Source organism: Phocoena sinus, chromosome 1 (genome assembly GCF_008692025.1).
Source record: "Phocoena sinus isolate mPhoSin1 chromosome 1, mPhoSin1.pri, whole genome shotgun sequence".
Taxonomy (NCBI): domain Eukaryota; kingdom Metazoa; phylum Chordata; class Mammalia; order Artiodactyla; family Phocoenidae; genus Phocoena; species Phocoena sinus.
The window spans coordinates 147,174,374-147,191,139 of record NC_045763.1 but is presented as its reverse complement, the minus strand read 5'-3'; the positions used below and the strand labels follow the sequence as shown (position 1 = coordinate 147,191,139).

Genomic DNA, 16,766 nt, shown 5'->3' with positions numbered 1-16,766 from the left:
TTAGAATGGACGTAATACCCATCAGAGGGAGTCAGGTAAATAAATTATGGTATATAAAGTCAGAAATTTCCACAGCCATTAAAAAGGATGAAGCAGCATTACGTGTACTTACATGGAACAATCCCCCATATATAAAACCTTAATAAAATAAGGAAATGAACAGTGTGTGTAGTGTTTGTGTTCAAAATAATACATGTTTCAAAATGAAGAGTTAAAAACCATTTTAAATATATATATATGTGTATGTATGTATTTGTATGTGTGCATGTGTATATATGGATATATATGTCTATGCTTCTGTGTGCAAAGAATATCTCTGGGAGTAGAAACAAGGAACTGGAAACAGACCTTCTAGGAAGAGGAATTGGGTGGACTGGACATGAGGTTGGGAGATGGAGATTTACTTTTCCTTGCTTACTCTTCGATACATTTGAATTTTATATTGTGCATTACCTGGTCAAAAAATAGATTAAAATCTGGGGGAAAAATCCATTCTAAGTCTTGTTGGGTGGACAGTCTTACTGGAGGGCAGGCCTTCTTCCACTGAGGGAGGGTTTATCCAGAGGATGGAAATTACTGGAAGGTATGTGCTTAAGAGAGTGGAATAGCTAGCCATGGCTGGCCCTTCTGGCTGACGCACCGGTGATGGTCAAAGTCAAGGCGGTCCACATTTCCTTAGCTCTCTCTGCTCCTATGTCCTCCACAGCCGGGCTTTCAGTGCTCTGGGTTCTCCTTCTCCAGAATGGAGCTCTTTGAGCACAGAAGCCAGTTCTTCCTGTCCAGTTTTACCCGCCTTTGACATTATGTCCAGTGCACGGAAAAATCTTCCACATTGGGAAACACCCTGAGGTCATGACTTATCTTTTTACGTGGAATTCCTGTATCTGTAACTGCAAGTCAGCCTTTTAATCTCTCCAGTATCCCTAGCACTTAACCCAGTGCCCTGTATGTAGTAGGAGCTCAGTAATGTTGAATGATGAGTCATAAAGATGATTAGTTTAAGATCAGATCCTTCCCAGCCCTTACAGCAAGAACGGAGCCAAATCTTCCCAAATGGAGCACAGGGCAGCCCCCTAGGGGAGGGAGGTGGAGGCTCTGCAATGAAAGATGCCAACAGCCAAGGTCAGACCTCCACCCAGGAGTGTCATGGGAGAGGGGACTGTCACGGTTCCATCACCACTTCAAGCTCCGTTGCTGGGACACAAGTTAGGAAGAACTGGGTAGATGTGACAGGTCAGATGGCGGGGGAGTCCAGATCCACGCCATAGAGCTGACTCGCGGAGACACACTGCCTTGTCCCTTTAGAGGAATCCGAGAAAGCGCATTACGGGCTGGTTCCACGCCCTGAGTTGACCCACACCGAGGCAGCATCTGGGAACTCTGCAAGGAGTCCAGAGTGTCATGTGTGCTCTGAGGTCACAAGCAGAACCACGCCAGAAACTGCGGCAACTGAGATCCCTTCCCTGGAGGCTGTCCCTTCCCTGGAGCCCGACAATTAATCCCATGTAAAGACTACCGGGAAGAGAGTAAACAGTGGGATGAGTTTCCTTGAAGGGTCCCAGCCTCCCGCCACTCCTGCTGGCTGGTCAGGAAGCTCAGAGGAGGCGGCGGGGAAGGGTGCTCACTCCTTATTAGTGACTACAGCTAATTACCATTAGTTAATTCCTAACATTCCTGGAGAGATCCAGGCTGCCTTTGCCTTGCACCTCCTCAGCTCCACTGCAACACAGCCCTGTCCTGTCTTCTCTGCCCCGTAGAAAACTGGTTCGAGGTGTTTGGTTCTGAGCAGATAGGCAAGGGAGGAAGAGCGCTTCCCTGTGAGCACCCCATGTGAGATTGCTGAATGTTTGCTCCCTGCAAAGGTTTGCATGGGATCAGGTACATCCAGGCTGCCCAAGTGAGCAGGGGTGCCAGAAGGGACCCTTGGAAGCGGGGGACAAATCCCGGCTTCTGCAGTACTAGCCTTGTTGTCCCAGGCAGACCCACCCTCAGGATCACGGGCTAGAGTCAGTAGCCTGAGAGGAACACAGTGTTCCTTTGGTCTTTAAGGCACAAAAACATCTTTCTCTGTAATCAGAAACGTGTCTGAGTCACTCTATATGTCAGGTAAATATCGTCATAAGCACCTCACTAAGGGTCTGTCGTATCTTGAGACATTTCCACAGTTTGCTAGAACGCTGCTTTCTGCTCCCAGTCCAGACAGGATGCCCCTTCTCCCCCTGCACCTGACTGCAGTGGTCTTTTAGTCTAACTTCAGTCTTTGTCTGTACCTTTCCTGGGGCAGGGGGAGGGGAAGATGATTTGAGGACTTGAATTTTACAGGGCTGTAATCTCTTTAAGAGTTGGAACGGGTCATCTGGTCCCATCGCCCATCAGAGGCAGCCATCCATACTATGAATGCTGACAGGGGTGCAAATCCCGGATGGGGAGGCTGTAAATGTCACAGGCTCCTTTTGGTAAGAGCCAAAATCTGCCTCTAACTTCCATCTCTTGGCCCCAGTTCTGTCTTCCGGAGTGACGTAAAACAAGCCTAATTAATTCTCTTTCCACGTGGCCTCATGGCCTTTTTCCAGGCTAAACTTTAACTTATCAGCATGCCCACCCTGAGGAGCCCTTCTAGACCCTCCTTGAAGTGGCTTCTGTGTGATCGTGTCACTTGTAAAACATGGTGCCTGGAATTGGTCAGCCTTGCTCGAGTCCACACTCATACGTGTGTGCTTTCTCTCACTCTCAGGCTGAACACACATCCCTCTCGCTAGCCCCTGTGTGCCCTGTGGCCTGAGGTGACAGCAGCAGCAGTGACCATGGCTACTGTCCAGAGCCATGCTTGCCCCATGCTTGCACATGGCCCCATAGCCTTACCCTCCTGCAGAGGAAAAGCAGCTATGATGTGGGGCTGCTCTGTGCCTCTCTGTTCACCCTCAGCAGAGCCCTGGGTCTCCAGTGTGTGTGGGTTTGATGGGAGGGCCCTATGGAGTCTTCTGTGTTTCTTTTCCCTCCCCAGAACAGTGACCTTGCCCCATGCCCCATCCCATGGAAGCCCTTGCCCCATCCCATGGAAGCGCTTGCCCTTGCCCCATCCCATGGAAGCGCTGATTTTTCTTCAGCAGAGAAGGGCCCCGGGCTCCCTGAGGCTGTGGCTGGCCGTTCCCTGTGCTGCCTTCACCTGGTGCTCAGGACCACCTAGGTGCTCTGTGCTACTGTGGGATGACCAGGCTGCTACCCCCGCCTCAAGCTGGCTGGCTGGAGGGGGGGGACATGTGGACGCTGCTGCCAGCAGCACATCCCCTGAGCTTAGACACTCTTCTTACCTCTGTTTCCCACAGCCTTCCTTACACCAGCACCTAGGAAGTGAAGATGCCTTTCCCGAATACCATTTATAAACGTTGGAGCCACATTTTTTCTGAACTCATCTCAGAGCTGTTTCGTGCTTCTGTCAAGTGCCTTTTGAAGAAGGCGAGCAGCAGCTCAGGTGGTTAAAGTCGGCACTAATGAGACCAAACCTCTGGGCTCAGTACCCTTAGAGAGAAACTACATCCTGGCCACTGACTGTGCCCACTGAGGATGGTGCATAGACAAGCCCTTTGCTCCGCAGTACCACCTGTGCTCAATCTGAACCCGTTCCTCAGCGTGGAGATGAGCAAAATACACTTTTGCAGACACAGTAAGTGGGAGCGGCGAGGTGAGAACAAAGGTGGCTCTGACAGGCAGGAACATTTCCTTCTTCCCGAGGGGCGGCTGGAGTGCCTAGCCCGCTGTTGCCCCCAAGAGCTCCGGGGGAGAGATGATGCTGCCGCCGCCGCCGGGAGCTTGGTTTTGTCGTTGCGTTCTTTGCTGAGAAATTTAAGTCAAGTAATTTGGAGTCATTTATCTAATAACTGCTTTAGGAAAAGAACGTGTCAGCCGGATCTGCTGACATCACCTTTTCAGAGGTTCACGTGATTTAGGCGTCACTCTCTTTCTCTTCCTTTCCAGCTCTCCCTGGTGTATTCCTTTAGTGGTGACAGGAAGCGGGATGACCGGAGTGGCTTTCCTGCTCTGCCGTCCTTTGCTAAAGTCTAGGTGTTCTCAGCCAGTACCTGCCAGGCGCCTCTTCTCCCAGGCACGCACACAAGTGTAGATGATGCTTCAGCTCTTCAACTGTGGGCACTTCTGTCCATTGGCTGCATGTCCCATGGGCTGGGAAGATAGAGGCCAGATGTACATACGTAGGGTTCCTTGATCAGGGATTTTGCAACAACTGTTATTTTTGATTACCTGTATTAGGGATTTGGGAGTCTTGTGACTGAGTACTCAGAAGTACTCATGTACCCATGTCTGTTTATTCATTGACCATTTTACCATGGATGCCCTGGTCCTAGTGACCTGGGAAGAAAGGAGCCGATTCACAGATTCTCAGACCTATTCCACCTCCAGTCCAGAAGAGGAATCTCCTTGCCGCCTGTCCTGCCTCTGCTGCCTTCCCCTGGATGGGGATGCTCAGAGTGTCCTGAGCTTGTTCCAGTGCTGGAGGGCTCCAGCTGCCAGAGTGTTTCTCTGCCTCCAGAGTGTCTCTCCCCCAACCAGCACCCCCTGTGGGGTGTGCACATGTCTCCTCATCCTGCTTCCAAAGGGTAGACTGTTCTATATTTGCAGGTACTTCTTTTCTCTTCTCCAGAGTCTCCGTGATTCCAGATAAACATTGCCAGGTCTGTCAACCCCTCCTCCCGTGACATGGATCCCAGGCCACCGCCATCCCATATGTATGTAGTTGGATTAGGAAACAAAACAAAAACCGTTAAGCTCATCCATTTTTATCCTAGTGCAATGTCAACTTACTAGTGTCAGCCCATCATCCCGGCTGGCCCAGGTGTTTGAGAATTTGTCTCTGTCTTCTGTGTTTCCCCAAGCCTTCCGTTATGTGCACGTTTGGAGGTGGAGCTGTAGAGCCAAACGTGGAGAGTTGGGGGCCCCGAGCGTGCACTTAGCCTTTGGGGGCACGTTCTCACAGGCCTCTGATGAAGGTTCAGACTGCTTGTGTGACATGTGTCAAGGCTGCCTGTCTAAACGCTGGGCACACAGTAGGTGCTTCATAAATGCCCAGGTGGGTGAGTGGTTGTCAGGGCGGTGCGACAGGGAGCCTACCCCACACTGCGCGCCGTCCCTTTGTTTGCGGGGAGCCGCTTCCCTAGGCAGTCTCCGCCGTGTTACGTTACGTGGTCATGAATGAACGATGAACAATAGCCCTAATCAGCCTGTTTAAAACAAAACACGTTAAGGAAGAGAAACAGCTGGGAAGCGTGATCCGACTTCGCAGCCTCTGGCCCCAGTGGCCGGAGTCGGGGGCGTGGCAGCAACGGCAAGGACGGTTTTCTCGGAAGCAGGTCCCCCACCTGCCCTGGAGAGAGAAGAAAATCTGTGTTTTCTCAGCTCCACCTTCTCCTCACGCTGTCAGGATAAGAAAAAGTGGCTCTGGTTTGTTCTCCCCACTTCCTCAGTTTCACGTGAAATGATTTTGCTTTATGGCAGCGAGTGCTTCAGTAAGCACCAGTCTGCGGGGCTTGTGCTGGGAGCGGGGGAAGGGTGAAGACTACAGCACAGGTTGGTTCCCTCAGAATGTGAAATTGACCGTGAACAACGCGAGTTATCAACGGCACGCTATTCGTGCCTGTTAAAATGTGCACACAGCGCCCAGCAAATGACTGTTGCTCAGGATGGCAGGAAGCCCTCTGAGGGCCGTCAGTCACCCCTTCCTCTCTGTCTCCCTGCTGGATGCCCTGTGCAGGCTCAGCCCATGGCCAGGATCAAATAACTGTGACTCTTACAATTTTAATAAAAGACCATCCAGGCACTGGGAACGTGCTCCTTTGTGGCCCCAGGCTAAATTAGGCAGCTGCCACCACGAGGGGTGTAAAATGTTCATCCAGGCTTTCTTTTCCCAGTTATTACAAGAATGGGGAGACTGAGGACCCCAGAGATGGGGTGACCAAGCAAGCTAGTGACGATGACGCCTAAAAATATGAACCTGATCCTTCCCACTTCCTGTTGCCTTAGCATCGTGAGTAGGGGGATGAAACAAGATTTGGAGGCGGAGGATTTAAAGGAAAGACACCACGCTAGGCGGTGGGGCTCTGGCGTGAGCCTTTCCCCGGTGTGCTCCGAGGCCAGTCAGGGCTTTGGAGCTGAGGCGGCCGAGCACACTCGGAGCCACGCGGTCACGAGTTCCAAGTGTGACCTGATGACCAGTTGGCTGTGAGACCTCAAGAAAGTTACTCTCCTCCTCTGATCCTTAGTATCCTTTTCTGTGAAGTGGAGCGAATAATACCTCCCTGAGAAGGTGTTTGTGAGGGTGTGGAGTGCAGCCAGCAAAGCACCTGGTGACCCGTAATGCTCACTGCTCGTCCATCCCCTCTGCTCGAGAGACAGCCCAGTCAGTGTGTGAACGACCGGTATGAGCTCTTCCCTCAGCCCTGTGCAGAGTGCCCTAGAACAGGGGTCCCAAAGGGTGACTCTTGGACCAGCAGAATCTACATCACTGGGGATCGTGGTAGAAATGCAAATCTTGGGCCCACCCAGACATCCTGGATCAGGAACTCTGGGGGATGGGACCTTGCATTCTAACATGCCCTCCCGGTGACTCTGATGTGGCTCGCGTTTGAGAACCAGTGCCCTAGAATTTCATGCTTCAATTTTGAACAAATTAGAACCACCTAGTTCTTCTTTCTCACGCGAGGGTGTGAAAGAGGCAGCTGAGCGTTTTTTGAAAGAACACCGAGGCCTCAAAACCTGGGTTTGAGGCCCTGGTTTATAAACGACTCGAAGGCAAGAAATGGTTATTCTAACACTAGATAGCAAAAGCCTGTTCTTTAGACCTTCTGTCCATATGCCCATGGGTTTGAAAATAGACCCAGCAGTGTACAGGCTTGGAAGCCTGGGCAGCTGTGCTCTTGCTGTGTATCCTTCAATAAGGTAGCCCTGGGCTTCCCTGGTGGTACAGCGGTTGAGAGTCCGCCTGCGGAGGCAGGGGACACGGGTTCGTGCCCCGGTCCGGGAAGATCCCGCATGCCGCTGAGCGGCTGGGCCCATGAGCCATGGCCGCTGAGCCTGCGCGTCCGGAGCCTGTGCTCCACAACGGGAGAGGCCACAACAGTGAGAGGCCCGCGTACCGCAAACAATAAATAAATGAATAAGGTAGCCCTTGGACAGGAAAAGGCTCCTGTCCTATAGCTTTATTAAGATGAAAGCTCTAAATTGAGCTGTGAAGGAAGGTCTGCAGGCTCAGGACCATTTGATGAACGGCTCCACAATATCTCCGGGCTGGGGCTCCTCGGGAAAATAAGTCTGAAAGAAAGCTACCAAGGCCCTTTTTCATTTCCCTGCATCAGATCTGAGTATTGTTAAAAATAAAGTGCTGTCAAGAGCAAGCAAGCAAGAGCAGGTCCTAGAGGCCCCTACAGAAGCAGGTGTTACTCCTTTGGATGTTATATATATCAGAGGACAGGTCCTGAGGGGAGGCTGGGACCATGGCTTTTACTAACTAGTAGGGTAGCGCATCAGTCTATTAACGTAAGGTATGGTCTCTCTGATGTGCACCAGCTGGTGTCAGCCCTGAGGGTACTGTCTGAGGCAGTGCTCAGGGTCAGTGAGAGGGAATGTGTTCTTTGGCCCCCAGCTCCATCAGTCACCACATCCTATGTCTCTGTCTTCTGCAGCATCCCCGAGAATCACCTCTTCATTCCATTTCCCTATTGCATATCCTCCGAGCCTGTCCATTCACAAAGGCCCGCTGTAGAGGTTGAAATTCATCAGTCTCACATTCGTCTTCACCCACATGGTGGTGTGGGCTGTTATATATGCACCTGCATCCCCAGGGTTATGGATGGATATGTTGGTGGCCCTTGATGATCATGATACATCCTTCACATTTGTGTTCTAGGCTCCAGCCAAGGCGAGTTTGTCTGGAGAGGTGAGACTTGTTTCCTTTGTAGCCTGATGGCTCTTAGGATGGGAAGCTCCTCTTTTTCCTTTCTTAGAATGGCTGTGAGTCGCTGAGTGACATTGCTGCTTCAGGGGCCAGAAGGTGAGAGTCTATCCGTCCAGCTGTAGGGACCCAAGAGCCAAGCTGAGAGGGTCAAGATGTCCTTCAACCCTCAGGAGAACTGTGGCTCAGCAAGGGGACGACTGAGCAGTGGGTCAGTGGGAGGGACAACGGGCCACAGGGCGTCAGAGCCTCTGGCTAGAAATCTTGCCTGAGTGGATGGAGGGAGGAAGCTAGGGCATTGTTAATGGTAGATAAATGACAGATAATTGTAGATAAAACTAAAGGACAGACTCAAGTCCTTCAGACTATTCTCCGGGTAGGATTCAGTCTGACACCCTGGCCTTGGGATGTGGACTCTGGGCCCCTTTGAGGCAATATAGCTTCAAGAAAGAACATTAGTATAGGTTAGTAATTTCTATCTCAAGGTGTTGTGAGGATTCACTAGGATTGTGTATTCTTGGGCTTCCCTGGTGGCGCAGTGGTTAAGAATCCGCCTGCCAATGCAGGGGACACGGGTTCAAGCCCTGGCCTGGGAAGGTCCCATGTGCCACAGAGCAACTAAGCCCGTGCGCCACAACTACTGAGCCTGCGCTCTAGAGCCCATGAGCCACAGCTACTGAAGCCCGCGTGCCTAGAGCCCGTGCCCCGCAACAAGAGAAGCCACCGCAATGAGAAGCCCACGCACCGCAACGAAGAGTAGCCCCCCCACTCGCTGCAACTAGAGAAAGCCCGCGCGCAGCAACAAAGACCCAACGCAGCCAAACATAGATAAACTAAAAAAAAAAAAAAAAAGATTGTGTATTCTTTGTAAACTACTCACATATGGATAGGGACTATGTTTCTGGTTGACTGGAAGCAAGGATGGGAAGAAGGCTTCACTGCAAAGTTTGTTCACATGCTGGTCACCAGCCATTTTCTTCTAAAAATGGTTAACAGCAGGATGTGGCCTTTAAAAAAGCCTTGTTAGGGCTTCCCTGGTGGCACAGTGGTTGGGAGTCCGCCTGCCGATGCAGGGGACACGAGTTCGTGCCCCGGTCCGGGAGGATCCCACGTGCCGCGGAGCGGCTGGGCCCGTGAGCCGTGGCCGCTGAGCCTGCGCGTCCGGAACCTGTGCTCTGCAGCGGGAGGGGCCGCAGCGGTGAGAGCCCCGCATACCAAAAAAAAAAAAAAAAAAAAGCCTTGTTAGAGCCAAGATGGCGGTCACAGGCTCAGCAGTATTGCCCATCCTGACAGCAGAGCAAGCCTTTGATGGGGTAATTGATAGCTCATACACAATTCAGCAACTCAGTTAACTCCTCTCCCATTAGGAAGGATTGATTTCTTCCCCAGGATAGGGATTTGTGCTGATTCAGCTGCTGAATACATCGGCATGGCTAAGAGAGTTCTCCTGGTTGTCCTCCTCAGAGGCCCCAGCAGAAGAAAGCATGATGAGAGGAGCCCAGTGTTCAGTCCCACACGTGGCAAGTCCTCCTGCCCCTAGGGAGGTGAGGGACTGAAGACCCAGCATCATATCAAAAAATGAATTGCATCCCACTACTGGGCATATACTTGAGAAAACCGTAATTCAAAAAGAGTCGTGTACCACAATGTTCACTGCAGCACTATTTACAATAGCCGGGACATGGAAGCAACCTAAGTGTCCATCGACAGATGAATGGATAAAGAAGATGTGGCACATATATACAATGGAATATTACTCAGCCATAAAAAGAAACGAAATTGAGTTATTTGTAGTGAGGTGGATGGCCCTAGAGTCTGTCATACAGAGTGAAGTTAAGTCAGAAAGAGAAAAACAAATACCGTATGCTAACACATATATATGGAATCGAAAAAAAAAATGGTTCTGATGAACCTAGGAGCAGGACAGGAATAAAGACACAGATGTAGAGAATGGACTTGAGGACACGGGGAGGGGGAAGGGGAAGCTGGGACGAAGTGAGAGAGTGGCATGGACATATATACACTACCAAATATAAAATAGAGAGCTAGTGGGAAGCAGCCATATAGCACAGGGAGATCAGCTCGGTGCTTTGCGACCACCTGGATGGGAGGGAGGGAGACACAGGAGGGAGGGGATTTGGGGATATATGTATACGTATAGCTGATTCACTTTTTTATAAAGCAGAAACTAACACACCATTGGAAAGCAATTATACTCCAATAAAGACATTAAAAATAAATGAATTGCATCTTCTTGCATCTTTTGTTTGAATACCTTGGGGCATATATCGCCTAGGACATTGCAGTAGAGTACTGCAAGCCTGTGATTTGCTAATGTTCCAAGAACACCTTTAAAAATTTTTATGACAACTTTATTGAGAAATAATTTACGCACAATAAAATAGATCCATTTAATGTATTTTCCAGTTGTATATAACCTGAAAAACTGTCCCATGATCAAGATGCAAAACATCTTCATCATCCCCAAAGATTCCTAGTGGCCCTTTGTAATCTATTTCTCCCTCTGCTCCAGCCCCAGGCAACCACTGACATGCTTTTTGTTACTATAAATCAGTTTGCATTTTTTATGCGTAGAATAATACAGCATGTATTATTTCGTTGATGGCTTCTTTCATTCAGCATAATTTTTTATTGTGGTAAATTATATGTATAACATAAAATTTACCATTTTAATTCTACAGTTCAGTGGTGTTAAGTATATTCACATTGCTATGCACCATCCATGTCTAGATCTTTTTTCCCCTTGCAAAACTGAAACTCTGTACCCATTAAACATTAACTCCCCATTCCTCCCAGCCCCTGGCAACCACCATTGTATTATGTGTCTCTGTGAATTTGACTACCCTAGGTACCTTATATAAGTGAAAATCTTGCAGTATTTGCCCTTTTGTTACTGGCTTATCTCATTTAGCATGATGTCTTCAAAGTTCACCCATGTCGTAGCACGTGTCAGAATTTCCTTTTTTGAGGCTGACTGATATTCTATTATATATGTAGACCACGTTTTGTGTATCCGTCTGTCAGTGGATGCTTGTTGCTTCTACCTTGGGACTGTTGGAAGCAGTGCTGCTATGAACTTGGGTGTACAAATACCTCTTCTTTCTTTTAATTCTTTTGGGTATATATGTGGTAATTCTGATTTTTTTTTTGAGGAACCTCCGTACTCTTCCACTGTGGCTGCACCATTTTACAACGTTACTTTTTAAACAATATTTTTCATTAGACCTGCTTCTTGTTCTGATTATCCCTTCACTTTCCAGAAACCCAGCTGGAGATATCCTTTGACTTCTCATGGCCCTGCATGATAACGGTCTTTTCCTTCAGTGTCCTGAACCTCTGCCTTTCTAGTCCTTTCCTACTGATGTAACTGCTCAGAGTGTCTCAGCCTTAATAACCTCAAGTGAAATTACATGGCTCACTTTCTATTAGCTACAGCCATTCCCCTGTGTCCTACCTGTCTCTCATTAGCTGTAGTTATTATACAACCCACCAATATCCCATTAACAATATCATGATACAGCCACCTATTAACTCCATATATTATACGCCTACCTTGGTCCTCTTAATTGACTTTATTGTGCTAAACATCCTACTTATATGCATTTTGCTGTATCTGTTAAATAATCTGTCCTATTAACTGTATACCCCGATCCTTTGCAACTGCTGTCTGACTCGCTAGCACACTGTTCTTAATATCTTCAGTGCTGCCTCGCTGTTCACCTGTTCAAAGTGTTCACCTGTTTGCATCTTGTTAGGTCCAGGTATCAAAAGCCCACCAGGAAGCTGCACATATCATTGACTCTGGGGTCCCAGCCGTAAATGAACAGCGTGTGCAGGGGGCTTCAGCCCTAAAGTAGGATCTTTTCCTTTGACCAGTACAGTACAGCCTACCAGTCTTTATAAGCCACATTAATGATGTGTGTGTGTGTATGCATGCATGGGTTTGAGGATGTGGGGATAAGGGAGTTTTCTGGACACGTGGGTTTGGAAAGCCTGGTGAGAAGGGACAACGTGGAAGAAGAAAACTTAGTAGGGAGAGGCCAGGGGGAGAGAGGGCCGAAGGATGAGATCCCTGTTCCTTTGGCAGGACAGAACCCTTTCTGATGCCATCATTTTTGTTAACGGTTGACAAGCCTGGATGACTGTGTATCACAGCAACCCTTGGCATGTTGCCAGAATGACAGTCCGTTTATTTCCAGTTTTATGATCCTGTGCTTCTCTGAGCCCTGATGAAGAGGGGCCTCTGCCCCAAGCACCCTGTCACGCTTGGGCCACATCTGCTTGGTTAGCAGCAGCCACAGTTGAAGAACAGAGCCAGGCACATAGCAACTGCTCGTCCAGTGTTGGTTGAATGCTGTGGAAGGGTGACTTGTGGAATCTCTCTTTTTGTTGTCATCACGTATCTTACTCCTGAGGTCAGGAAAGGAGACCGGGTTCTTGAACGCCATCTGGTACACACTGGGGCTACTGTCTGGAGGAACACTCATGCATTAAAAAGACCAATGAGCTGTGTGTACGTAAGAGAATTCTCAGGTAATCCTTTGACTTTCTGAAATACTTTTTAAAAGCACTACCAAACCTGTGATTTTATTTTATTTCACATGCTTTTATTTATTTTTGACCTCCAATGTGTAGACAGAGAAACTGAGATCCCGCTACGGTCTCCTAGTAGCGTCAGGATCACTGCTGTCTAGCTGCCTCTGTGCATGGCATGCAGTAACACAAGGGAGAATTTTCAGGGCCCAGCTGTGGTCCAGACTGAACACGTATATGCCTTACCCCTGGGCAGGGCTCCTTGCAGTTCTGTGTGCCGGGCAGAAGCTTTCACAGGGATGTCCCTTGACAGCCTCGGGGCCAAGCACAGCTGTGCCATGCCCCAGGCCCAGCTTTGTGTAAATGAAACATCCCCATTCTCCCACTTCCGCAGCCAGCCTCTGGTTTCTGTGTTTACCAAACACGTGCTGATGGCTTACCCTAAACACAGCTGAAGTCTGGGTTCGCCTCCTGCACCCGAAGCCCCCTCCCCTCTTCCTGCTCCCTGAGGCACCTGAGGACCAGGTGTTGAAAGGTCCCCTGGCATCTGTGTCTGAGCCACAGGGGTGAGGGATCTGAGGGTGCCTCCAGGCAGGATGGGTCTGTCTTGAAGCTTGAAAAAGTACCTGGCTGTACTGAGCTGAATAGCACCCACAAAATTCGTATGTACATAGAACCTCAGAATGTGGCTTCGTTTGGAAATAGGGTCTTTGCAGGTATAATTCGTTAAGGATCTTGAGAAAAAAATTATCCTGGATTTAGGGTGGACCCTATATCCAATGACTGGTCGTGTCCTTATTAGAGAAGAGGAGACAGGGAAGAAGGCTTCCATAAGCCAAGGAAGGCCTGGGGTCACCAGAAACTGGAAGAGGCAAGGAAGCATCCTCCCCCAGAGCGTTCAGACAGAGGGGAGCTCTGCCAACACCTTGATTTCAGACTTCTGGCCTCCAAAAGTGTGAGAGAATAAATTTCTCTTCTTTGAAGCCACTAAGTCTGTGGTAATTTGTTCCAGCAGGTATAGGAAACTCTTAGCCTGGCCGACTAGCAGACGGGAGGTGGGACTGCAGGACTGGTCCTAGAGCCAGGCTGTTGGGCCTCCTCTGCTGCCCTTTCTTCTCTTGCCTTCAGGGCCTGGGAAAACACTGTGCCAACCCAGTCCCAGGAGCAAGGGGAAGGCAGGAGTTAGGAGGAAGACCAGGGCTTGCTCTCCCTGTTGTCACTCTAATCTTGGTGCAGAAAGACTTCTGTACCCTCTCAATACCACTATTACATCACTACCTTTCTTTAGTGTTCCACCATGGGCCAGGCACCGTGCAGGTCTTTACATCATTTCACACAATTGTTGTATCTTAGCTCAGGCTGCCATCACAACATACCACAGACTGGGTGGCTTAAACAACAGACATTTATTTCTCTGGAAGCTGGAAAATCCAAGATCAAAGTTTTGTTGGTTGATGGTTTTGTTCTTGGTGAGGACTCTCTTCCTGACTTGCAGATGGCTGCCTTCTCTCTGTGTCCTTATAGGCCATAGAGAGAGAGGAAGCCAGGTCTCTGGTATCTCTTCTTATAAGGGCACTAATCCCATCATGAGAGCCCTACCCTCATGACCTCATCTCAACCTATTTACCTCCCAAAGGCCCCACCTCCAAGTACCATCACACTGAGGGTTAGGGCTTCAACATATGAATTGAGGAGTGAGTACACAATTCAGTCCGTGGCACCTTCTAAAGACACTATTCAGTAAGTTGCTCTATCCCTCCTAGTTTTACGTTTGAGATTCCTTAAGTGGCTCAAGGTCACACAGCTGGCAAGTGGCAGAGCCAGGATTTGAACTTGTGTCCAGTTCCACTTCAGCAACTGCACTTAACCACTATGCTATATTGACTGAACCTATGTCAGATTAATAATAGTAACTAATGGTTGACTTAGCAAGGAGAGAGCCTGCCAGAGTTATAATCACCCTCAGTGGCTTCCCTCCTCCTACTTCTGTCCCTACCCTGCCCGTCCCTCCCTGTGCAGTAGTCACATCACATGATCCCTGTTCCTTGGATGACCCCATTATGGTCACACGTCAAGTGGTCTCTCTGGTAGCTTGTCCCTGGTTCCTTTCCATCTGACATCTCTTGCTCATCCCCCATGGTGCAGTTTAAATGTGCTCTGTACACATCATTACCTAGCACACGTTACATGGCTTGTAAATCCCACCGGAGGGTGTTTGTCTTTTCCACACTGAAGTGAGAGCACCTTGGACACAGGACCAAATCTTTCTATTTTGGCATTCCACAGCACCTCTGGCTCCCCAGGCCCCCAGTGTTTGAATAAGTGAAACATGTAGAAGACATGGAGATCGTTAAGTAACAAGGAGCAGAGAGGGCTGTTATTTTTTAAAAAAGAAGAAAACAACGTCAGATATTCTAAGACAAGTACTTGTAGAAGGAACCACTAAAAGCTTTGACTTTTGAAACTGAATGTTTAACGTAGGCCCTCTTCTGTGTGCTGGCAGACGGCACTCAATTCAATATGACGGTCAATGTACATTTTTGAGATTTGCTATGGGTCTCATGGATGTTTCATCTTTTTTGATTATTAACTACGTTAGTCTTCTAAACATGTATTCTTTAAAAGCTTGTCCTGTTTCTCAACGTAATTTGCATGTGCTATAGTGCACCCCCTCATTTTATGCTGACCCATTCCCATTGGGGACATAGGGATCAACTTGCTGGTGTTCCAGTTAGTACAGACTTTCTAGGAGGCATGTGTCTTAACGCATAAACGGAGGCCCACGTTGTTTCCTGAGTTGCCTTCTCCAAAGGGGACAGTTTGGACCGGTGGGAGGTCCTGCCCCAGACATTCCTAACCATCCTCTTATCTCTGTCCTCCCCCTGCAGGCTGGCCGTGTGTGACCCTCTCTGTCCTGGGATTCCTGTACTGCTACTCCCACGTGGGCATTGCCTGGGCCCAGACATACTCCGTGAACTAATGGCGCTGGGCCCCGGTCAGCCCTTTTGGCTGGCTTCCAAGACAAATATTGCTTCACCCTGACCTTGCACCTCAAGGTAACCTCCAGGGGAGCAGTGCCTGATCTGCTCATCTTTTGTCGAAGTTACCTCACTCCAAGACTGGAAGCTTGAGCTCTCATAACTTTGGGAACTTAGAGATCATCTTCCCAGCCTTCCTGTTGAGTAAGCTGGGGTCCAAAGCAGTAAAGTGTCTTGCCTAGCTGCACATGGTGACGTGATCCAGAATCCAGTCCCAAGGGCCCTTTAGGTTCTTTCTCCTTTACCAAGAATGAAATGTAATAGACATTTCTTGACTGAGGCATAGAAATTCTCATTAGTGATAGGCCTGTCCTCCCCTGGGCGGTATTTCTGAAACATGTTGGGTCAGTGGCATTCGAGTGTCCCCTTCCCCATGTCCTGCAGTGTAGTCTGTAGAACCAGCCCTGGGTTCAGCTTCACACTTCAGCTCCTCAGCAGGGAGGTGACAAAGCCACAAAGCCAGGGAGGTGTTTCTAATTACCGGGTCAGAGAAGACTGAATGTGTTCTGTGGCATTGCAAGGAGTCAGTACCCAAGGAGAGCTGTTACTTGAGCGGATCTACATTTGGCTGCTTCTTCCCTAGATTTGCAGAGAAGTATAAACATGGCAGTTCCCCTACCTGACAGTTAACTCTTTCCCAATAAAGAAGCAGAATTTAAAAACCAAGGAATAGTGTATCACAGACAGGTGCTATCAGGCAAGTCATAGAGGGTAAAGATGACTTCCTGTGGTCTCTCCTCTCTTCACACAAGTCTCAGCAGTCATCTTCCCACTGAGCGGTTTACACTCTGTGGTTTACCTTGTTTTGTTTTGTTTCCAATAAAATGGAGCCTTTTGTATCACACAGGTAATTCATATTTTTGTAAAATTGTTTTGAATATTTTTTGAGGAAAATGTTTAAAATCAAAACACACGTACCTAATTCTGAATTATTCACTCTTCTGGAAAGATGCTGACAGGCCACTAATGGCCCCAAGTGGTAGATAATTCAGAATACTTCTGTGTGGCTTTGGATTTTTTTCTTCTGAGGGGGCAAGAGGGTAAGTGAAGCAGTTTCAAAATTTGAATCCAGAGTGTACCCAATTATGGGAAAATAGAACATCTCAAGCACATGAATTCATCGTCATTGAGTGAAAGGTGCACCTGGACCTGTTCTGGGCCCCGCTGTCTCCCGTTAGTCATTTGCTGTTGTCCTTGTGTCCGGGCTGTGGTTA

At 48.8% G+C, this 16,766-nt stretch overlaps 1 protein-coding gene across 9 annotated transcripts in view; it reads left to right on the top strand.

The window, feature by feature from the left end:
- Positions 1-16,394, top strand: part of HHAT (hedgehog acyltransferase) — a 361,867-nt gene extending 345,473 nt beyond the window's left edge. For all 9 annotated transcript variants that reach the window (XR_004347122.1, XM_032614697.1, XM_032614705.1 and 6 more), the window contains one exon: positions 15,403-16,394. Coding sequence is in view for 8 of the 9 variants with exons in the window: in XM_032614697.1 (XP_032470588.1) it covers positions 15,403-15,494 (92 nt within the window). In the remaining variant the exon portion in view is untranslated. The remainder of the gene's footprint in view (positions 1-15,402) is intronic.
- Positions 16,395-16,766: the final 372 nt, after the last annotated feature.